The sequence below is a fragment of the Onychomys torridus genome, chromosome 20 (assembly GCF_903995425.1).
Source record: "Onychomys torridus chromosome 20, mOncTor1.1, whole genome shotgun sequence".
In the NCBI taxonomy this organism is placed as follows: Eukaryota; Metazoa; Chordata; class Mammalia; order Rodentia; family Cricetidae; genus Onychomys; species Onychomys torridus.
The window spans coordinates 45534358-45558074 of record NC_050462.1 but is presented as its reverse complement, the minus strand read 5'-3'; the positions used below and the strand labels follow the sequence as shown (position 1 = coordinate 45558074).

At 55.1% G+C, this 23717-nt stretch overlaps 1 protein-coding gene across 1 annotated transcript; it reads right to left on the bottom strand.

Annotated features, from left to right (window-relative positions):
* Nucleotides 1-704: 704 nt before the first annotated feature.
* On the bottom strand, nucleotides 705-22742 carry Ctdsp2 (CTD small phosphatase 2). The gene is made up of 8 exons (XM_036169797.1): nucleotides 22617-22742; nucleotides 9543-9688; nucleotides 7883-7921; nucleotides 7485-7586; nucleotides 6776-6832; nucleotides 4783-4875; nucleotides 4494-4679; nucleotides 705-4347 (listed from the first exon to the last, which is right to left on the bottom strand). Exons 1-8 carry the CDS (start codon nucleotides 22678-22680, stop codon nucleotides 4222-4224), a joined length of 813 nt encoding a protein of 270 aa, XP_036025690.1. The 5' UTR covers nucleotides 22681-22742; the 3' UTR covers nucleotides 705-4221.
* Between the last annotated feature and the right edge of the window lie 975 nt (nucleotides 22743-23717).

Genomic DNA, 23717 nt, shown 5'->3' with positions numbered 1-23717 from the left:
CATCATAACCACATTTTCCTAGCTCCGGCCAATCATAGCCAACCTAGCCCTGGGCTTGACTTATTCAAACCAGAGGGGAAAGCTCTATGTACTCCTATTCAAAACAGCAGAAACAAGAGCAGAGTTTATAAAGCTCCACGCCCTGGTCTATTGATTTTTTTTAAAAAGTGCACAGCCCATCAATAATTCAGCAAGAGGAGGATATGAAATCTGCCATATTGTAGATATGAATGCATTATGCTGATGGCAGAAGGGCTGGCTAGAGCTGGCCACAGTGCTTGGACATGGGGGAGGGGGGCTGCCAGAGAGGGCTCTGGGTGTTTTTCAGGGATTCTGCAGTGTCAGGAAGGTTTTGTTTCTTGGAGTCTTTTGTTCGTTATCCTACTATGTGCCAGGAAACCATGCTGGGCTCTGATCTCATCAAGAGTGAGCCCAGAAGCACCAAGTCTCCAATCTCCCTCGGGCTTTAGTTTATGCCCCGCAGTCAATAGGACACCAAGCATATGCTTGCTAAGCACTCGGGGACGATGGAGTCGGCCCCAAATCGGGCCGGAGAAGAGCTAATGTAGTCCAACCTCTGTAACCTTGATCAGAACCCCATTGTGTGGGTGCTACAGCCTCATGACCAAAGGGGTCAGATGGGAAGGACAGTACCTGTGGAGTAACAGCAGGAGCAAGGAAGGAAGACAGCCCCCACTCCTGCATAGGTCTTAAAACCAGCCTTTATTAACTAATTGTAAGTAATACAAATATTCCAAAAATAGAAACAGACTCTTAATGGCATCCTACATTTCAAGTTTTTGAATACAACAAATGTATCAAATCATGAAGCAAGGTGGTCAAGGATCCCATAGCCCAGTCACAGTGGGACGAAGACCCCCCTCCCCTCCAAATGGCATCTTAGAAGGGTAAATAGGCAAATCTGGGGTAATTACAGGCAAAGAACATCACCAGCCCGAGAGCGGCCCTGCACTACAGAGGTGGGGCGGGGCAGGACAGGTGGCCGACTTGTCATCCCTTCTCCCAGTGTGTACTTACTAATGATGTTTTCTAAAACGAGAAAAGGGGGGCTGGGGATGGAGCTCAGGTGATGGTGCTGGCCTAGCATGCATGCAGCCCCGGGTTGTCACCAGCCCCACATGAGCCAGCATAGTCACACCTGTGATCCCAGCACTCGGGAGGTGGAGGCAGGAGATCAGAAGTTCAAGATCATCCTTGGCTAAAGTGAGTTCAAACACCTGCCATTCATGAAACCCTGTCCGAAAAAAGACAAAACTAAGGCATTAAAAAAACAAAACAAAACAAAACAAAACAAAACAAACTGAAAAGTAGCCGTGGTTAAGTAGCCCACAGGAGCAAACAGGGTAACCGTTCTCACACACTTAGCCAGGCTGACATACTGGATGCAGAACAGCCATGATCAGGCTGCACTGCTAAGAGACCTCTGGAACAGGCAGGGCGTGGAATCACAGAGGATCCACTTCCCAGGAATGGCTGCCTTGAGAGCCCCATGCTTTTAGTACAAAGCTTTTTCTGAGCCACTGTTTACACATTTACACAGAAATCTTTGGGAGGCAGGAGGGAGTGAAACAGGTCCCCGGTTAAATGAAGGCAAATTCACTCAACCTCTTTAATTAGGGACCCTCGGGCCTACAGTGTCCCCTCTACAATGTGCAGAGTGGAAACCCTTACCTGGCCCTTTATCAAACTGGTCCTGTGTCCAAGGCTCCCCCTATAAGAGGGACATGAACATCAGGCTTTTGATTTAGAAGCCCAATCAGAGAGACACACTGTGTCCCTGAAGAGGCACCTTAAGGAGCTGAACCTGGCAGGTGGGCAGATTCCTGGCATGGCTTGAGCAGGTGCTGGCACGAGGCCAGGTGGTCTACTGACTCCTGTAGACTGGTCTGCGCGGGGAAAGCTAGTGGCAAGCCCAGTGAGAGGCTTCCGGATGAGCCGGCTCCCTCAGCCTTGCCCTTCTCTACGCCTGCCTGAGCTCTCTGAGCGGTACCCCCAACCATCACCTGCCCCTAAGATAGGGAACTAGCAAGCAGGACAGGTCCTGTTTAGGTTTGGAAAGAGCAGATGGCATCTCTGTAGCCAAGTACAGGTGGCAGGAGAGACTCTGGGGGGCAGACAGGCCCAGAAAACTGGGGCTTCTGTAGAGGCAGCAGGGCTCTTCCATGAAGCCCCACTGGGTTCTGGTCATGGATCAGACTCCAGCAAGGGCTGAGCACAGGCTCTTCCTCTACAAGGTAAAACATGGGAGATGCAGAAAAGGACCTTGACAGTCAACTCTGAGGCTCTTATTGCTTAGTCAGGACTAGCCCTCAGAGCAGGCCTTTCGAGGACCCCCTCCTGCAGTATTAGGATGGCAGTGAGACCAGGACCTGCATCTGAAGCCACAACCAAGCTCCAGTGTTCCTGGCTAGCACCTGGAGCCCTAGCCTATCACCTTGGCAGAATCCCACAGACACCAGCACATGGTGCTGGGGAAACGGCCTGAGCTGGGGAGCCTGTTCTGGGTGTCACCAAGCCAAAGCTCCACAGCTCGGCCTAAGGACACTACTGCACAAGGCTGGATGGATGCCAGACAGGAAGCTCCCACTCAACCCGAGCTCCACCACCAGGCTTCTCGAAACCTGTTAGTTCCCGAGGCAGGGCCTAGTGTGTGGAAACTAGAAACTATTGTATGACCCCTGAGTGGGCGGTGACCACACCTGAAACAATTCACAAATGCTGGCACCTGCCTCCAGGGAAAGCAGAAATGGGACTGGAACTCCAACCAGCTCAGAGAGGGAGGAGAAGCCGACCCCGCCCTGGGGGCAGGACTCAATTAAGGCAGTGATGCTGAGGTGGGGCGCCTCAGGGGCCTTGTGCTCCTAACTGCAGCACTTCCCTTTTGTCTGCATCCTGGGGAAACTTCCTTTCTGAGACTCATTTTAAAGCATTTAAGATTAACAATTTAGAGACCCCCAGAGTGCAGGTCTGTGAGGACCTCACTCAGCCCCCATTTGGCAAACCAGTGACAGCGAGACCTGCTTTTTCCTTAGTCCTGGGAAAGCAGGTTCTCCCAAAGCCCTGGGGAGGAAGAGAGACAGCCAGGAAGGGTAAAGGCTAGGTGAGGCAAGACAACCAGGACAGGATACCGGGGAAGCCACAATACAATACAAAAGAGCTCTGCCCCGGGAACAGGAGGGCGGGAGCAGCCTAGCAACCTCCCCATCATTTGGAGCTAATGTCTACATCAGCACCAGCACAGCATCCCTGAAGAGCAGACTCTGAGGATCTACAAGCAAGGAGCCACACATTCTGCTTTGGACATTTGTGTTTCCCCGAACCCTAGCACCTCCCACATGCATCTGAGGCCCAGGACTGCGGCTCGGCCGGATACAAACCAGGCCCACCACTTCATGTTTAGAAAGAGAATTTTAAAGAGTTAGAAGAACAACAGTCAGTTCTCTGTCCTCTTCCAGGGCAGGGAGAAGACCTCCTTCCCCCTGGGGTAAGACTATGGCTAGGGAGTGAGAAGGCTTTGGCGCTGGAGCCTGGGAGATCGCAGGTCCACGCAGGTCCTCCAGAGCCAGATGCAGCCTGGGGGCCGCAGGACCTGGTGATTCTGAGAACTGGTTCTGCAAACACGCTCTCATCTTCCTGGGTATGTCTGCAGCTGCTGGCTAGTATTTTATGTTTTCAGAAAGGTGTGTGCCTTGGGCACCCAAGACAGCCTCTGGCTTCTCCTTTCTCCTTGGCACAGGCCTTGGGAAGTTGAGGAAAGGCCATGGTTTGGCAAGAGTGCAATAATGGTCTCCATCACTGCAAAGCTCAACAGCTCATGGTCAGCAGTAAAGGAGACAATCGACCAGCTTCTCCCCTACTGGAACACTGGACACTCTGGGCCATAGTTCACTGGATGGGCACAGGCACACGCACGTGTGTACACACACACACACACACACACACACACACACACACACTCACACACTCACTCACTCTCTCACTCTCCTGGGAACCAAACACAGGATGCAGACAGCTCTGGATAGGTCTGATTCGCCTGCTCTGCACCTAACCTGTCCTAAAGCTCGTCAACCACTTTCCAGCTACTTCCAGACCCTTTGGGCAAGTGCTCCCGGCTTCTCGGCTAGGTCAGTCAGGCTGATCAGAAAGGCACAGTGTAGCAAAGTCCCCTACTGGGATGGCCGTTTCTTGGAAGCAAGAGGGCTAAGGGGCCCGCAGCTGCCCAAGGCTGGTGTAGACATCATCTGCTCCACTCAGCTCCTCGAAGATGGGAATTAGATTGAGCAACTCCGTATCTGCCATGTCGTCGAACCAGGACTGCACAGGCACCTGGGACAGGGAAAAGGTGATGTCAGTCTGACTTTTCCTTTCCTGGCCAGTGCCACCAGAGGCTGCTGGGTCACACCAGGGCAGTGCACTGTGGAGAAGCCCCTGGTCCCAGCCCGAGGCCTTGGGGCCTATCTGGAACCACTCACTGCATTCTCTGGATGGAAGATGTAAGATGCGGGCGAGTTATCCAGGATAAGGGTTTTCCTCAGGTCCCTGCCTAGGCGGCTGAGGTCCTTGACATAGCAGCCCTGGTGGAACACACAAGACTCCCGGAACAGTCGGGCCCGGAACACCCCACAGCGGTCCAGGAGGTCGGTCACAGGGTCGGCATACTGGAAGAAGAAGAAAAGAGGCCTTCCTTAGCTTGGATGAGGCGCTGGGTCCCCTGTGGTGCCCCATCGTCTCCTGTTCTTTCCCTCATCCTGCTATCGGTACCTTGGCCAGGCTGGCAGTGAAGAGGACGCATTCAAAGAGCTCCCCCATCCGTCTCAGGAACTCATCAACATAAGGCCTCTTGAGTACATATACCTGCAGAAGCAGAGAGGATGGTTGGAGGTGCCCCATGAGGCCAGAGGAGGTAGCACCATGCACCTTCCCACCGACACAGACGCAATCAGGCCTGGGTGCTCATGCCAGGACCCTGGGAACCTCTGCCCCACCAAGAATGGTTCCAAGCAGACTTTGGCTGGCTCACCAGGCCCAATCCTAAACTGCCAGCAAGGAGGGCACACCGTGTCCCGTCTTCACTCCGGTGGACCATCAGCTGCCTCCAGAAACAAGTAATCAAGAACAGGCCTCACGGATGGAAACAGCCTATCCTGGATTACTTGAATCCAGCCACAGCCTCCATAGCAGCTTCGGGTCGGGATCCCAGCAGGACAGCCTGTGCGGACCCCATCTGGCAAGGACCCCAATACTTCTTCCTCCAACACGTGCCCTCCCAGGGCTTCTGTGAACACCACACAGAAGGGCCCCCTCTAAGGACCTCGTTTGCACTGCTCTTTCAAGCTCCTCAGCTGCTCACCCCCACCCCACCCGTGGACAATCTTCCCTTCCTGCCTCAGCCTCCATTAGCCACCCCCACCCCCCACCCAGCATTTCCTTAAAGTTCCTTCTGTCAACATTCCACCCTAGCACAGTGAGCTGCCAGGAGTCCCTCTTCGCCTTAAATCCCATCACTCACTAATTAACCAGGAGTGCCCTGCCCGGATCTGCCTATCTGGAGGCATGTCCCATGAATTCTGTACATCTCTACTTCCTTGACTAGACTGCAGGGGAGGATGGGCTTAGCGGAGGAGCACAGCTTTGTGGCTGAGGTACAGTAGCCTGTAACGGGAGATGGATTATGAGGACAAACCCAGGGAGGCCTCAAGCTGTACTTCCCCTGTGAATAACTGACTACGTGACCAGCCCATGAAAACAGGTGTCATGCCTGCTATGACACCAGCACCAGTGGTCCCTGGCCGCCAGGTCAACCATCGGGGCCGCGGTTCTGAGCATGTGGTCTCTCACCACCAACGCTGCATGACCCTTAGCCCCAGACAGAGCTGGGCATGCACGGCTACAGCCTGGCCTTGGGCTGAACCCAGTGTAAAAGCCCAGAGGGCAGGAAGTCAGGGCAGGCGGCATCAGAGAGGCCTGGGCTGTGGGTGCATGGAGGAGCCTGTCCCCCCCCCCCCGCAGGCAGGGAACAGCAGCTCTTGGTAACAGGCAGTGCACTGTTACCAAGGAATTAAAAGAGTAGATCCTAACAGTGCTGTATAAAAAACGAGGCTTCTGTCCACTTGGCAGGGATGGTGAATAAGAAATGACAGCTGGAGAGATGGCACAGTGGTTAGAGCACTGGCTGCTCTTCCAGAGGACCTGGGTTCAATTCCTGGCACCTACATGGTAGCTCACAGCTGTCTGTCACTTCAGTTCCAGGGGATCTGACACCCTCACACAGATAGGTAAGAAGGCAAAACACCAATGCACATTCAAAAAAAAAAAAAACATTAAGAAAAGAAATGGGGGTTGGGGATTTAGCTCAGTGGTAGAGCGCTTGCCTAGCAAGCACAAGGCCCTGGGTTCGGTCCTCAACTCTGGCAAAAAAAAAAAAGAAAGAAAGAAACGATGGCTATGATGATTATTATTTAAAAATTTAAACAGGCTGCGAATAGTGGTGCACACCTTTAATTCCAGCACTCGGGAGGTAGTGGCAGGTAGATCTCAGTGAGTTCGAGACCAGCCTGGGCTACGCAGCAAGTTCCAGGACAGCCAGGACTAAATAGGAGACTGTCTCAAAGGCCATTCTCACAGTCTGACTACACAGAGAAACAGGTGTAGATTGCTGGAGAGCATCCAGATCAAGCCACTAATGAAACAGGAGAGGCTGAAGAAAAGGAAAGGAACAGGTCGCAAAGGCCGGGTGGCCTGGCAGACAGCTCACCTGGTGAGTGGTTCCCTCAATCTCCACAGGTACTATGAAGTCAGCGTTGTTGATTGGCTGGAAAGCAGAAGTTAACCGAGTCAGGATGGCAGCTGACAGGAAGGACCCCCCCCACACACACACAGCCCACTAAGGGGGTCCTAGCCAGCACTGGATGAAGTAACCCCATCGCATTCTGGTCTCCCTCCTCCTCAGCCCCATCTGTCCAACCTGCCAGCGGAGATAAGGTTCAGGGCTTCTGTCGGAGACAGGGTCTTTCCACACAGTCCACGCTAGCCTAATTCCTGTCCCCACGAGCCAAGGACTTACAGGCATGCACCACTGTGTGCCTAGCTTTTTTCAAGACCGCCTCTTACTGTGCAGCTCAGATTATCCTGGAAGTTGTGATTTTCCTGCCTCAGTTTCCCAAGTGGGATTGTGGAAGTGCCTCCATACCCCATTTAAGGCTCTCTTGAGTTAAGAAACCTACCGGTGAGAAAAGCCAGAACCGATTTGCCTACTCTTTCCACGCTAAGTGGAGACGGCTGCATACGTGTGCGCGTGTGTGTGTGTTTGGTGGGTTATTAACACTCTTCGGTATGGCCTCTGGATATCTGACCAGGCCTGGCTCCTTCCCGGTCACTTCCGCTTCCCCTGCAGACCACCTCACAGCATCTGTTGTGCAGCTCACAGACAGGTCCTGGGGAAGGAGGGCCGCGTGTGGACTTACCTTAAAGGAACTATGCACAAGGGTTTCATCCAGGTCGATGACCACGCAGATCCTTCCTTGATCTTGCTCTGTCACCTCTGGGAGCAGGCGGGTCCCAGGGATCTAAAACCAGAGGCGGGCTTCTGAGACGTGCCCACCAGGAGGCAAGCCCATCATTCCCCTGAGCAGAAAGCTAGGAAGAACCAGGCTGTCTGGAGACAGAATTACCAACCCAGCAAGGCCCTGCTTAAGGACAGAAAACAGAGGCAGCAGGGTCATTTGGAGTCGGTCAGACACAAGGAGAGGGCATGCGGCATCCCCCACAGCGGTACGGGGCCCTCGGCAGATACTCAGCACACGTAGCTTCCCAGGGTGGGGAGGTGATCACCTGCCTGCCAGGGTCAGCCAGACTGACATACCTGATAAAACTGGTACTGGAGACATTGCAGCAGATCCGACTGGGGGAGAGAAAGGAGGTGGTAAGTACCACTCTGTCAACTCCACCCACTATAACCAAGCCTCTCCGAGACCCGGCCACCTAGCAGCTCCTCATGCGCCAAGAGATCCTTTCCTGGGAGCTGGGCAGGAAAGGGGAAGGGCCTCCTCTCCTCAAAGGGAAAACAGAACTGCAGGGACTCAAATCTGAACGGCTCTCTGTGGTTAACCTCCGCTTAGTCCCTCACACCTAGCTTCTGGCTAAGAACGTGTTTCCTCTCGTCTCCTTGGAGCGAGTCACGGGGGAGGGGGGCGCTGAAATACTGAGCGCGCCAGCATAAAGCACTACTGGGCTGCCTGAGAATATGAAGGGAGACTGATAGATCACAGAGACAGCATTACACACGTTATAAAGTGTACTAAGTTCCTAATGTAAATCTTGGGGGGAAAAAAAAAGTAAAATTCTGAACTCAGAAAAACCTAAGATTGTCATTTCAGCATGTATCTTTCAAGTACAGGCTAGCACTCCCCATGGTAATACGTGATTTTACATTTCTTTAACTTTATTTATTTATGTATTTTTTTAGGTGTGAGTGCTCTGTCTGCATGTATGACTGCAGGCCAGAAGAGGGCACCAGATCTCATTACAGATGGTTGTGAGCCACCCTGTGGGTGCTGGGAACTGAACTCAGGACCTCTGGGAGAGCAGCCAGTGCTCTTAACCGCTGAGCCACCTCTCCAGTTCCAGTATTTCATTTCAGTTCAGTTCTTTTATTTTTTTAAATAATTTATTTTTATTTTATGTGCATTGGTGTTTTGCCTGTGTGTATGTCTGTGTGAGCCACCTTGTGGGTGCTGGGAATTGAACTCCAGACCTCTGGAAGAGCAGCCAGTGCTCTTAACCGCTGAGCCGTCTCTCCAGCCCCACCCCAGTATTTCTTAATGGCACTAAGAATGCACCCTAAAAATGAACTGCTTAGTAATACTGCGGGTTGTATTTACTGAACCATCCCTCCACTCGACAAGAGTTCTGTATGATGCTTATGTGTACAGCGCCACCATTGGTGTTCAGAAGAACCCTATCTTGTTTCTTGGGGCTGGAATCGTAGCCTTCGAGTCATGTAAGATTAAAAAAAAAAAACCAGTCACATGTTTCCAAGTGGCTCACAGTGGTACAGCCGCACAGCGCTGGCAGGGTTTGTTTGTTTGTTACTGTTTTGTGTTGAGAAAGGGTCTCACTATATAGCTCAGACTGGCCTGGCTATGTCGATCAGGCTGGCTTTGAACTCAGATCCACCTGTCTCTGCCTCCTGAGAGCTGGATGCTATCTCGGTTAGTGAGAGCATGGGCCTTTTTAATTCTTTGGTTTCTACAAAGAAACTCACCCAGAAGACAGTTTTCAGAGCCAGAGACTTGAGTTCTAATCTCACCACTATTAGTGGTTAACGTGGGGCACACTAGTACATCCATGGACCTGAGTTTCTATATCTGCAAGGCATCTTTTCGGGGTCCTGGAATCTGCAACATCCCGACAGCCCACCCCACGGATGAGAAGAATCAGAAAGGAGACAGGTTACTAAGGGAAGAGAGGAAGGGATCTTCGTGGCTCCAGACCAGGCCAGAATGCCCACTGCAGCCCGCTACCTTAGCAATGGTGTTTGTCTCCTCCTTGTATGTGAGCTCAGTGGCAGAGCTGGACTGGACGACATGCTGGGTCTGAAAACAGCAGAAAAGGGCCTTGAAGATGTTCCGGCCACGTGGCTTCTTAGGAGAGGACTTGGAGACTAGGCCTAGAGAAGAAGAAGCGACAAGGCCATCAGCCTCAGCAGCTCCAGTCTCTGCCAGCAGCTGCCCAATGCCACACCCTCACTCAACGGCCCCATACAGCAACGATGAAATCTGTACTTTCCAGCATCCTCCCTTTAATGAGGAAACAGTCATGCTCCCCACTCTCTGTTTGGGAATGGGAGACCCGAGCTGCACTTCACACTATGGTGGGTCTCAAGGGTATCAAGATGGACTGGGTATTCCATGATCCAGAGGCAACACACTGCCACCCAAACAAACCCGAGGCCCTAAGTTCTCCTGATCCAGCCTGTAGGAAAACTACCAGTTCTAGGAAACCTAGTCCCCTGGGAGTCCGTGGCGCCGTGATTCAGCTCCACGCTGGCTTCTTTAGACCCTGATCAGTGGCAACAGATCTGAGCCCAAGTTTCCTGGAACCTCAGAAGCTCCCCAAAACGGGTTGGTTGAGATGTCAGTGGGTAAGGTGCCTACCACCGGGCCTGACAACCTGAGTGACAACGCCACCTTGGGAAGAAAGAACACCTGCAAGTTGTCCTCACGGTGCTTGCCTGTGGGCACGCGCACAGATCAACAACAACAACAACAAAGGAATTCCCTCCCCCAAGCCGCAGCTCAGGAAGAAGGCATGCATGTTGTCTGTGTGGGTTTCTGTCTCATGATCTAGCCCCTTCCCTAGTATTTTACTGCCCACCCACCCTCCTCTCCCGCTCCCGGGAGCTGGTTGGAAAACAGGATTAAGACCCCAGGTCATGCACACCCTGCAACCTTCAGCCTTGGTCTGAGGCCTCTGCTTCCCAGACCACAGCTGTTCTGCCCTACCTTGGCCATCTGGGCTTTGGAAATACAAAGCCGCTTTAGTAAGAAGCTTGCCAATGCAGCCCCAGAAAGACAAAACTGATACAAAGCAAAGGGCATCCCAGGACACAAATGGGCTTCAGAATTTCCTTTGCAAGTTCCTTGACTCTAGAACCGCAGTTAGCAAACAAGGAGCCGCTGTGCAGGGCACTGGCCAGGAGGTGGCGCTGTACACCAGTTATGGAATAGACCTCAGCCTCAGGTCCTGGGCGCCTGAGTGTCCCAGAGCCTGGTGCCTCTGTGAGGGAAAGCAAAACACACCGTGAACCCCCGGAGTTTCCCTATGCTCTTCTTAGGGGAGGGGAAGCATGGCGGCGCAGGCCTCCCATGGGCATCTCTTGCTCCCTCAGCTCCTGCGGGAGTAGGTGACGGCAGACAGAGCCTGACCTGGCTGCCTGAGGCCATGGGGAAGAGGAGGGAAAAACCCAGCCGTTCCCTGGACAACAGGCTACAGTGAAGTGGGGATCAGCAGCAGAGGGCTGTTCTCACCCTGACAGCCGGGGCTTCCCTAGTGGGGGACGCAGAGTTCTCTCCCCATTCTGGGTTATGGCACTGGGGACTCTGAAAGCAACCGAGCCTTTCCAGGAAATTGCTTGGAAATCTGGGCATCACTTTTAAAAACTGTGAAGTTAGAGGACAGATTTTTATGGTGTTCCCTCCACCTGTGTGTAGACTCCAGGCTGTTGGGCCTGCAGGACAGCGGGCACCCCTTGGACCACCTTGCTGACTGGCCCCCTTTGGCATCACTTCCAACTCTTGGCTACTTAGGAAGAACCAAGAGTCCTTGGGGCATTTTGTTATGAAGTACTTCTGCCAAAGCCTTCTCAAGGACCAAATTCAAAGCAAGGCCCAGTACTTAACGACAGTGGGGCAAGCAGTTTATTCCTGGGAAAGGACCACCCTCCAGACACTTCTTAGCCATCTCTGCAGAAACCAGAGGGAAGGGGCTGCCTCCCCGCCTGCCTGTTGGCCCACATTAAATCCCACTTTCCCACTCAGGACAACACAGACACAAAGCCTTTGGTTATGGTTTCTTCACACACAACCACACTGGAAGTTTAACCCAGGCACAGAGGCTTTCTTAAAAGGCCACACAACCCAGGCCTTTCCTGAAGAGAGGCCACATCAGAAATGTGCTCAACCTCTTAGTGTGGTGACAGGGGCTGTGAAGGCTGAGTGATCCCGGGAGGCAAGGGTAAAAGAGGCAGCTGGCTGGGGCCACCGAGAGGCCCAATAGGCACCAGCTTCCCAGGCCTAAGCAGGGACCTTGAACTTTGCAGGGGAGAGGAGGGGCTTCTCCAAAGCAGAGTGACCAACCAGTCTCAGCATTTCAAGAGGTCACAAACACACTGACCTTGAGAGCGGGCTCTCGGAGCAAACACCCCACACCCACACTGTGAGGCTGGCCTAGCTGCCCTTCTCTCACAGGCCCACTTCACAGCAGCCTTACTCTTTCAAACACTATTGAGGGTCATCGGGGCTGAATTTAGCTTCCCCGACACGGCTCTTCCCCTCAAGACTAACGAAGGCCTTGCCTGTTACAGCCCACAGCCTTTGGCTCCTGTCTGGCAGGTGTTCAATAATTTCACCAACTGACTGACTACAAGGACCTGCTGCTCCTACAGAGCTGGGTCCTGGAGAAGCCTCCACTCAGATCCCAGAGACAGGGTGCCTCCATGTGAGGCAAGGAAGGAGGCAACGGAGGAGCCTGGTGACTGAGGGAGGCTTTCTGGGCCACAGCCATGCTCACAGATCACAAGAGCCATGCCATCACCATCTCACTGGATTCTCGCTAGAAATTCATTTGTAGGTCCTGCCCCTCAGTTTGCAGTTTCCCTTGGGAGGGGGGGTTAGGGGGTGTCATTGGTGATACGGCAGCAGAGTCAGAATTTGAACCCAGAGCCAAGGCTCTCAGGCATTTCCCAACAGTCCTTGCAGCAGTACTAGGCTTGGGCTCACACATTTAGGCTTTTCTGCCGCAGGATGAACTGGTGAGCGACCAGTCTGGAGCCCACCCCCTGCTCTCCAGTGTTCTTGGGCAGGTCAGCGAGATGCAGAAGGAGTCATAAGGCTGAGACTCAGTTCCCATCCCTCCCAACCACAGATCCTCCGACTGAAAACTTGTGTTGGAGACTCTTGTGTTGGCTCCTTGCACTCACTCCACACTCTGCACTGAGTCCCCGACAGCCAGGCGCAGGCCATTCCCCGACCAGTTCATCACGGGGTGGACACTAGTCCACCTCCCCAGGAGAAGGACACGGGCAGGCACAAGAATGCTCAGGGCTGAAGGGATGTCACAGTATCCCTGACAAGAAGGTAGATCCCCATGGGATGCTGCTCACCCTCCTCCTCCACCCCGCCCCTCCCTCCCCCCAGCCACACCCTCTCTATGGATCCTGCCCACCGATACACACCTGCTCCACTTGCCCCAAACCTCTGGATGTCCACAAAGGCCAGCAAAGGCACAATGGGGGAGCCAGCCCTAAGTATAAGGAAGAGCAGGGGACGAAGAGCCGGCTCCTGCCCACCATCCCCCCAACTCCAGGCTAGCTTCCTACTGAGGCAGACTATGGAGGTAGCCCTCCACTTGGGACTGTCTGGGCTGGGCTCCAGGTTCTGCCAGCTACTGATCAACCAGGCAGCCTTGGCTTCCTTATCCGTAAAATGGGACAGCAGCAGACCTCACTCAGGATAAACAAATTATGTGAGTAAGGTCCTGGACAGCCTCTAAAACTAACAGCCACACTAACTAGCAACAGCCTGGGCCTTGTTTGTAGGTCTCAAGATGAATCAGCGATGGCATGGGTCTCGTCCCAGAATCCCAGCAACAGGGGATTTAGGGCCCTCCTACCCACCCCCCATGGTTCAAGTTCAAGGTCAGATGAGGGATGAGTGCCTGGGAGAAATCCCCCCAATCCACCAAAACATCTCACTCCCACTCCAGCGCCCCTAAATGGTACCCTGACCATGACAAGCAGCACCTGGTACAAACATTGTCCTTGTGCACCCCACAGCCTCAGTGAGAAGCATGTGTCTGCACACATGCGTGCACACGTACAGATGGACCCTGGCCTGACCAGGATGACATTATTTTTAACCTTCTGAAGGTCAGGTTCAGATATCACGGTTGCCAACAACACAGTTTTGTATCCCAGTAAAGGAACGCCTCACAGGAAATCCACACAGCCCAGCACTGGGCAGAAGGCAGCTCCTCGAGCGATGGGAATTTAACAAGACCATTCACATACAGGATGCTCTCTTGGTCCACTCTCTCCAACACCCCCAAGTACCTCCCCCCGAGCGGGGGGGGGGCAGGGCTGGCTCTCACTATAAAATGGCCTCTCTGGGCGGCCTCCCTCCCTTGGCTGTGGAGGAAGGAGAGATCTGGAGCATTTCCGGCCCTTCTTGGCCTGCTGCCTGGGCCCTGCAGCCAAGACACATCTGATTGGGGCTCCCTGTGGAGAGGAGTCCTCCCAGGTTGTCAGCAAGAGGCATCTTGGCTAAGGACAGGCTCTGAAGTGCCAGGTGTATGGAAGGACTCCTTGGACCAGCAGGTGAGTGGGCAGGGAGACAAAAGAGGGTAAGAGATGGCCAAACAGCCCCACAGCAGAGAAGACCACAGACATCGGGAGGGCGCCCTTCTCGACCCATGCTGCCCAACTGCAGATGTGCTCTGCTGCTAACCAGGCAGGCAGTGCAGAGAGCAGATGTGTGAATCCCACTGCACGGGCAGTTTACGTCACAGGCCTTGGCTCACACTGGCATGGCCTACGCTGGGCTCTGGTAGTCCTTCATCCAACAGCTCTGCTCCTCATCCCTGGGCAGGAAGTCTCTCTCCTTTCGTTTGTGTGTATGCATTTGAGGCACGTAGCTCAGGCTAGCTTCAACCCCCCGCCTCAGCCTATGGCTGCCTCAGGAGTCTGTCTTCTGCTACCATGCCTCACAGCCCGGCCTCAGCCTTGGCCTTCTCAGGTCTCTGATCTCAATCTTGGGGACCTTCCCTCAAGAAGACCTCGGTTTTGGGAACAAGGGTTCCCAGGCGACTTGCCTTCAGAAGGGGCCTCTAACTGAATTATTGGGCAAGAAATATAGGCAGCTTCAACATTAAAAAAATAAGTTAGTAAAAAGTTTAGAGCCGGGCGGTGGTGGTGCACGCCTGTAATCCCAGCACTCGGGAGGCAGAGGCAGGCGGATCTCTGTGAGTTTGAGGCCAGCCTGGTCTACAGAGTGAGTTCCAGGACAGGCTCCAAAGTTACAGAGAGAAACCCTGTCTCAAAAAACCAAAATAAAAAAAAGTTTAAAGGTTTGCTGGAGTGGAGGTCTCCAAAGTTGCAGGTTCTGGGCGGGCTAGCTAACAGACCCGACAAACAGGACAAACACCTCCTCAGTGGCCATTCAGCGCTAATCTGGGATCTCTGCCCCAACTTCTGGAACTCTTGGGCTCTGCAGAGAACCAAGAAGAATGCAATCCTCCAGCTCCTTCACTGTCCGCAGGCTGACAGACACACAAGGGAAACTAGCAGAAACAGGGCGGAGGCTCGGGTGGAGCAAGCGGACCCTTGGATCAGCAGGGGCTACCCAAGGTACCACTGGCTCTGAGGGCAGGGGTGAAGCTCAGTGGGTTGGCTCTCCACCAGCAAAAAGTAAAATAATTTTGGCTTTGGCACAAGAACTACATGTGGTCGGGGGCCTCAGTTTTCCCACCTATAAAACGGGAAGAGGACTAACTCAGAGGGTGAGGACTTCAAGGGCTTTAGAGTGTTCTGTGGTAGTGGACGCTGCCTGTCAGCTGCCAGGCATCAGGAACAGAGCACGTTCATACTTGTAACCTGTCTCAGGGTGTTCTCATTATGACACCACTGAGATTTACTTGAGAGGCCCACACGGCAGATCCAGCAGGGCAGGGCCAGGCCTGGGAAATGGCCTTTCCTGGAACGCCACAAAGTCCTCAGAGGCTGGCCAACCTGCGCCTTCCTCAGGGTCTGGCCCCCACAGTGGTGTTCTGCCTACTTCCAGGACCCCTGCTCCTCCCCCACGCACCCCTGCTTCCCCTACTAGTCCCAGCCAACAAGAACACACGCTTGTGTTCCTCAGCAGTTCTTCTCAGTAGCTCTGGGTTCCTCCGCAGGCCAACGGGAGAGGCCTCCCTTGAGAAAGTGACTTCAGAGCACCCCAAAGACACCACAGACAAGAACAGGGCCTGGGCAAGGGCGGCGTCCACAGCCCAGGCCACGCCAGAGGCGTCAGCCCTCAGCAGGTTCTTCCTCCATTTCCATCTCCTACGGTTGCTGAGACAAAACCAGTCCCAGGACCATGCCCACGGTGCTGGTCTGTAAATACTGGCTGTGACTATTACTGAGTAAGCAAGGACAATTACTCTGTCCACTCACTCAGAAAACTCTAGAAAAACCGCAGGCTTCCGAACAGTGAATCTGGACCCTGAGGGGAATCTGCTTGGGGCTGAGCAGGCAGTTGGCGTCTCCCCCCCCCGTCCCCCCCCCCCGAGCTTCCTGGCGCTTCTCCCAGGACACCTGTCAGGATCAGGGGGAGCATTTGGAACACACATGCCTGGCCCACCTGCCGTGCTCCAAGTCAGTGGGTCCCAGGTGTGTGTGTGCTGGGGGTGGGCGTCTCTATTTTTAGAAAGTGTCATAGGAGATTCTGATGTGAGTGTGTCCCTGGCTGAGAGCCAAAGAATTCTAAACCCCTTCCAGGATGAGAAGCAGTTCAGCCCAAACCCCACCAGACCCTCTCCATATCACGTCTGACGGGTTCAGACCCTGGCCTCTAAGTCCACTTGTTTTTACTCCAAAAACAAAAACCAAACCAAACCCCAGTCAAGAGATCTGAGCTCACAGCCACTAGGGAGGAGGGGCGGCCTTCCCCTGCTGTGGAGACACTGACTGCAGCCATGTCTGCTCCCTGGAAACATTGCAAATGGGTAAGGGCAAACTCAACAGGCTGGACGTACGTGGTGGCCCTCCCTGTGATCCCAGCCCAGGCAGGAGGCAGGAGGAGATGCTCACCACCACTACCACCAAGGATGAAGAAAAAACAGCGTGGTGTGTGTGTGTGTGTGTGTGTGTGTGTGTGTGTGTGTGTGTAGCCACTGGAAGGGAAAGGAAATGTCAAGTCCACTCAGATCAAGAGATCAAGTTCAAGGCTAGCCGGCAGGAAAACTAACCAATAGAGAACATGCACCCCTTCTGCCCAGAGGGAGGCTGTGATGACCACAGGGCCCTGCTGAAAGAGGTGTCCACAAAGGCTCTCTCTAACCGAAGGGCTAGATGCTCACGCGGGAACCCATTCCACTTAGCCTCTGATCCTGAGTCTTCCAGACTTCCATTTCAAAGAGATCCACATCTCCCTGCCCCCTTTGATCTCTACTAGTTTCTTCCTAAGATCTGCCTGTTACATGTTCATCTACATCCCAGTTGGGCACTGGCTTTCAGTGCTCAACATGTGAGAGACCCACAATCAGAGACCCATCCACACATTTCCTCTCAGTCATTTCCAGACACCCCAGAGCCGGCCAGCTTTAGACATGATGAAAAGCAGTTTAATGCTCTTAATGTGCTCTACGCTCAGACCAAAGCTATAAGGGCAAAGATTAGGCATATCTACTTCTTAGAGACGAGAGAGATGGCTCAGTTGTTAAGAGCACTGACTGATGTTCCAGAGGAACTGGGTTCAATTCCCAGAACATCCAGTGTCTGATCACACCAGGATTGAAAAGGAACATCTACTTCTTGCTGGGTGGTGGCGCAAGCCTTTAATCCCAGCACTCAAGAGGCAGAGACAGGTGGATCTCTGTCAGTTCAAGACCAACCTGGACTACAAAGCAGGTTCCAAGACAAGTATCTACTTCTCTACAAAAACCTACCTTCTCCTTCTTAAGAGTACCTAAAAGAAGTCCAAATCTCACTGAGGTTATTAACTCCCAAAGCAAACCGAGACAGTAGTGGATAGCATTAGTCCCACTTCCAAGGAGCCAAACTGCTTCCAAGGTTTAGCAGGACTTCAGAGACTCGGGAGGCACAGGATTCCAGACCCCCTCCACCCCCCCCCCCACCTCAGGCTGGACAGGCTGAGGCCTAACCGAAAGTCACACAGGCCAAGAAGCACTCCACAGGAAGGCTCTGGAAGGCTCTGAGTCGCAAGCCCCTCCACCTCAGTGTCCCCTCTGACCCTGGGACACCGGTCTGTTGCAGCAAAGCCCACATGACTGGGTACTGTTTATACAGTGTGTCCTTGGGGGAATGGAGAGGGAGGACAAACAGCAGACAAGCTGCATTCAGGAAAGACTGACTTTTACCGCTCATCTACGAAGCCTACGCCAGACACAGATAGCGTTATTCCCATTTCACCAGTCAATGGCTAGGATCTGAAGTAAGAGGTAGTCTCAGAGCAACTAAGAAGAGCAGGGGGCTGGAGATGGCTCAGTGGTTAAGAGTGCTGCTTACTCTTCCAGAGGTCCTGAGTTCAATTCCCAGCAACCACATGGTGGCTCACAGCCATCTGTAATGAGATCTGGCGCCCTCTTCTGGCCTGCAGGGATATGTGCAGACAGAACACTGTGTATATAATAAATAAATAAATCTAAAAAAAAAAAAAAAAAAAAAAAGAAGAGCAGGGATTTGAACCCAAGTCTGAAGCAACCACTTTTGCTGCTGCAACACTAACAACAAACACTAACTTCCCCACATAACTGCTGGTCCCACTTCTTCACCAATCCAAGAATCAAACCTCTCAGACAGAAATAAAGCTAACATCCCACAGGTCCTCCGAGCTGGCAGAAGACAGTGAAGGCCATGTTATGTCAGTCTACACACCCCACTGCAGCGCACTTACACACCCCTCACACTTTCATGTTGTCTGGTTTTCCTATACTTAAAACATTGCTATTCATTCTCCACAGAAAGTTTGGGAGCATCATTTTGCCTTTGTCTAGTATCCCCCCCCCCCCCGCCCTTTTTTCTTCTTGAGACAGGGTTTCTCCTTGTGACAATCCAGGCTGTCCCGGAACTCACAGAGATCCGCCTGCCTCTGCCTCCCCAGTGCTGGGATTAAAGGTTATGTGCCACCACCGCTTAGCTAGTTATTTCCCTTCTTAATAAAATTCACTAAAAGACTGACTGGGAAGGCCTCACAGAGAGCTAGCTGCCACCTTGTTTAACTTTCCCACCTTCTCTAGCCAGGAGGAAGGACACAGGCTTACTCACCCGTCTCTATCCCCAGGGACTTTTCACCTAATCTCAAGTCAGCCGCCAAGCCTCAGGGTCTGCACATTTACAAACTCTGAGGTGGAGTGGAACCACCCTGGGGCTCTTCCAGAGGAAGCAAACACCAGCTTAAACGGCCTCCTTCCACCTGATTCCAGGATGGGGGGCATCCAAAGCCCAAGGAGAACCTCAACAACGGCAGGGAGCAGGTAGGAGGCTGACGTCTCCCAGCCTGCAGCTGGCCGACGAAGGCCCTGCCCATCAGAGGTGCCAACAACTTTCAAAGCTTTTCCTGTTAAAGGCTTCGCTGCAGCTACAGGGGAAGATGTTTGCTTGGCCTCTTAAGGGAAAAGAACAGAATTTCTCCCTTCTGTGGACAGCAAGAAGAAAAACTTGTCACCATGGGGGGGGGGGCCTGGAGAGATGGCTCAGAGGACTGGCGCACTTGCGGCTCTTTCAGAGGACCTGGGTTCAATTCCCAGCACCCACATGGTGGTTCACAACTATCTAACTCCATCCAGTCTCAGGGGATCAGATGCCCTCTTCTGACCTCTGTGGGCACTGAGCCCCCATGTGGTACACAGACATACACGCAGGCCAAACACTCACATACATAAAATCAATCTAATAAAAAGCTTGTCACCATTCCACATTTTAGGGACAGCAGTCTTGGAGAAGAATCCTCAGGATAACTAGCTACCAGACCCCGCCCAGTTCCAGATGTGAGGAAAGCAATCCAAAGCTTAGGTCATTCTTCGGAGACTGGGCACAGGGTCTCTCCCAAAGCAAGTCATTTCTGACTCCTCTCCAAAGTCCTGATAGGTTACTGAGCTGAGGAGGCCCCACCCCACTACCTCACATTGGCCTATCACAGGGTGGAGCCCTGCTTCCTCGGCTTCCCCCACCTAAGCCCAAAGCTGGGTAGACCTCCCGGATCTGGGTGACATCCTCACACAAGGCTGCAGTAGGTGCCCATTCTCAACACACGGATCCTTTTATTTTGATGCTGTACACAGCCAGCCCTTGCTGTATCGGGGAGCCCTTTCTCCCATCTGCCTGGAAAGATGATCCAATTCTGACGCTTTTATCATCAACGATTTCAGCAACTTTGTTCTACTTCCCCTACTGTAATGACTTCTGAATCATCAACACACCAGGCAGCCTTAAAGCTGGGGGAACAGAGTGAAAAGAAAGCAAGGAAGGAAAAATCTGCACTGGTAAACAACTTCACTAAGAAGAGGCCACTCAAGCTAGAAGCCACTTGTTTCTTTCCAGAAATCAACTCACTAATAAACTGTTGTTCCAGTCCCCCTTCACTCTTCCAAGGGTAGATGAGGGTTAGGTAGGGGAGGTGGGGGGGGGGGCTCCTAAAGGAGAGGAGGAGGAGGACATTTGCTCCCTCCCACTCCTGTGTGTTTTCAGATGCAAGTTCTGTTTGTAAATGACGTGCAACTCAGTTGGCTTGGTGGTTGGGTGCCCGAGCAGCCCAGAAGCAAGCATGCCTTCCCCTAGAATGCAATCTAATTACAGGGGGAGGGGAGAGGATGACCAGGAGGCTGCTGCTGGCTGGAGAATTCAGATTCCTCCAGGGAGAAGTCTGAAGGACAAACCACATACAAAATAAAAAGAAAGAAAACAAAAACGTAACTCCAAGAGGATCAACCCACACTCAGCAACCTGACACTGTCAGGAAACCAGCTGCTCTGCTCTCTGCTGCCTGTCACTCATCCCGCTGGATGAAACTTCAGCTCTGATTTGCTCTGCGCTGCCTGCCACACACAGCACAGTCCAGATTCCTCCTACCCTGCCTGTGGCCCTGCCACCACCGTCGTCGGGGCACCCACCGCTAGCAGACCCGAAGTGAAGCACATGCCGGACCTGGTCCATCCTGATCTCTTCACCCCTGTCTGAAGCTCGGGTCCTTTTCCTGGGATGAGGCTGTGAAGGGAGCTCGAGGGCTCTGGCAGCAAATTATAAACACAGGCGGCCGCCCTTTGCAGTCCTCACGCGGCAGCGAGGCCAGCAGAGGCGGTAAAGTTGCTGCTGGATCGCACAGCTGGGTCAGCGACGACGACGCAGTCAAGAACAGGCACCCCGGCAAAGAGGGGAGGGGCCTTCCTGGGGCTCAGATCTGAGCAAGCAGAGCTTCGTCTCTCCTCGGGGCCGGCCGCTTTAGAGCGCCAAGAAACGCGAACTGCTCCCCTTCCCCCGCCCCATCCTACTAAGGAATGCCAGGGAGGCTGGGATACCACCGCGGCTGCTTCGCCTCAGGGCTACGCAAGTTGGGTAGACTCTTTGGAAAAGTGAACCCCAGGAAAAGTGACCCGCTGATGAATGGTCATCAATATGCCCAGGCCCCAGAGCTGGCAGCCTTCCAGGACCTAGGCCTCAGTCTGCTCAATTGTGGCACGGGCCTTTCATGCCCCCTTGGAGGGGGATGAGCAGCAATGCTTGGGATGTGGTCCCAAGAGCGTGCTCTTCCCTCCACCTCAGAGCCAAGTGACCGCAGTCCTGAGAGTTCTCTAGAAGGGGGAAGGGAGCGGGGAGCAATGCCAGTCCTTCCACTCGGCGGAAATTTCTACGGGCTATTTTGGACAACGATCCTCAAGGCCAGACGAACGTAGAGGACCGGGAATAGTTTCAGGAGACCCCCCCCCCCACTGCGACCACAACCGGGCGAGTCCCTCTCCGCGGCCCCAACCTCCTCCCCGCCCCCGCGGGAGGCCGAGGCCTTCGCTCGGGTCCCCAAGCGCACCCCAGAGAGAGAGACAGAGGGCCTGCGACACCCCTGTTCTCTCCATCCCGACCCTCTCCCCTCCACACACACACCTCCCCAACAAGGCGGGGGGTCGCCAGCCTCTGCCCACAGACAACTCGCACTTTTTTCGGCTGCGCGATGCAGAAAAAAAACAAAACAAAACAAAACAAAAAAAACCCACGCCGGGTCCGGACTGCCATCCGACGAATTATGTAACCAGGGACACCGCTCTCGGGCTAAACAAGCGCGGCTGTGTGTGCGCGCGCGCGCGTGTGTGTCTGTGTGTGTGTGTGTGTCTGTGTGTGCGCGCAGCGGCGGCCCCCGGGGGAGCGCACCGGGCAGGGAGGGGCTCCGGGCCGGCCGGGCCTGGGGGGTTGGAAGGGGGGTAGGTCGGGCTCGTTGGCTCCAGCCGCACGGCCGCCAAGAGTCCCGCGCCCCGGAGGGAGGGGGGGGACCGCGGCCCGGCGCCTCCCCCCCCCTCCTCCCCGCCGCCCCCGCCTCGGGGCCGGTGAACTTCGTCCCGAGTCCCCCGCGCGCCGCCGCCACGGCATCCCGGGGCTCGCGCGGGCCTGCGTGGGAAGAACTCCGGCCCCCGGCGGCGTGGCGGCCCGGGACCCCCCTCCCCTGGTCCCCTCGTCCCCTCCTCCCCCACCCCGCGCAGCGGTGGCGGTGGCGGGGAGTGGGAGGGGAGGAGGAGAAAAAAGTGACCACTCCATCTCCGCGGCGCGGGTGGGGGCGGCGCGGGTGGCCTGGCGCGGCGCGCGTTCCCCCCCCCGGGGGGGAGGGGAGGCCCGGCGGGTGACAGCTGCACGGGTGACACCCTCCCGCGGGGCGCTGGCAGCGCGGGGCCTCGCTCGGGCCCCCCCACCCACCCCACGGGGGTCGGAGTGCGCACGGGTGCGCCAGGACTGGCGGCCCTCGCCGCCCGCCCCCCCCCCCCCATCCATCCGCCACACCGCGCGCCACCCCCGGGTCCCGCCGGATTCTCCCGAACCCCCCCCCCTCCTCCTCCTCCTCCTCCTCCTCCTCGCCCGGGGTTGGGGGGCGACGCAAAGTTTTGGGAAGTTGCGCCCCTACCTTGCTTGGTGAGCACCAGGGCGTCTTCCCTCCGCGCCTGGGTGATGATGGAGCCGTGTTCCATCTAACAATCCCGCGGGCCCCGGCTGGCTGGCTGGGCGGGCGGGCGGGCGGGAGGACGCGCAGGCGGGCGGGCGGGCGGGCGAGCGCGCAGGCGGGCTGGGCTTGGGGGGCCTGGGCGGGGGCCCGTCGGGCTCCGGCTCCCGAAGACTCCCGACTCCCACAGCTGTTCACATCCCCCCCCTCCCTCCCCAACCTCCTCGCGTTTCCTCCCCGGGCCGGGAAGGGAGGAGGCCTGCACGGAGGGCGGACGGGCCCAGGCAGCGGCTCTCCCGGTGCGCCCCCAGCCCCGATCCCCCGGTGGCAGCTCCGGGCTCCTCAGTTTGGGTCCAACATGGAGAATCCGGAGCGAAAACAAGAGGAGGAAATGGGACACGGGGCGGTTTCCAGGCTCCCCCCTCCCCTCCGTACTCCAGATAAACAACCCGCGGCTGCAGCGCCCACCCCCGCGCTCCTCCCCGCGCTGGAACCGGCCTCTCCGCCGCCTGCCGGCGCGTCCCGCTCCCGGCCCGCGTCCTGGGCCCCGAGACCCTCCGCGGGCGAGCGGCAGGGGCTGCGGACCAGGCCGAGGTTTGCTATTTTGTTACGGAAAAAGCGAATCCCCGAGGGGGGTGGGGTGGCGGGCGGGCAGGCTGGCGGGGGAGACTTGAAACCGCTCCGGCGCCCCGATTGGTCCTCTCGCAGAAAGGGGGCGTGGCCCCTTCTTACTATGCGGTGCGAGGACCCAACAACATTCCAGTCGCCGCGGCCCCGCCCCCGGGCCACGCCCCGCCCCGGGCCACTCCCCGCTGGCTGGGCAGCCGCCTCCCGGCCCTCTCGGCCACACCCCCTTCCCCAACTACTTAAAAGGCCACTCCAGCGCTCCGCTTTCCCTGTTCGGTACCGGGGTGTTGGCGTTTCCCACTCGGGAAGGCTCCATGGTTCCGCCCTACAAAACCTGGGCGAATGGAGAAGCCAGACCCGGGTTCGAGACAATTACGGTATTTCTTGCGTAGAACCCAGGGCCTTACATAAGAATACAGCCAATGAATCTTGGAAAGG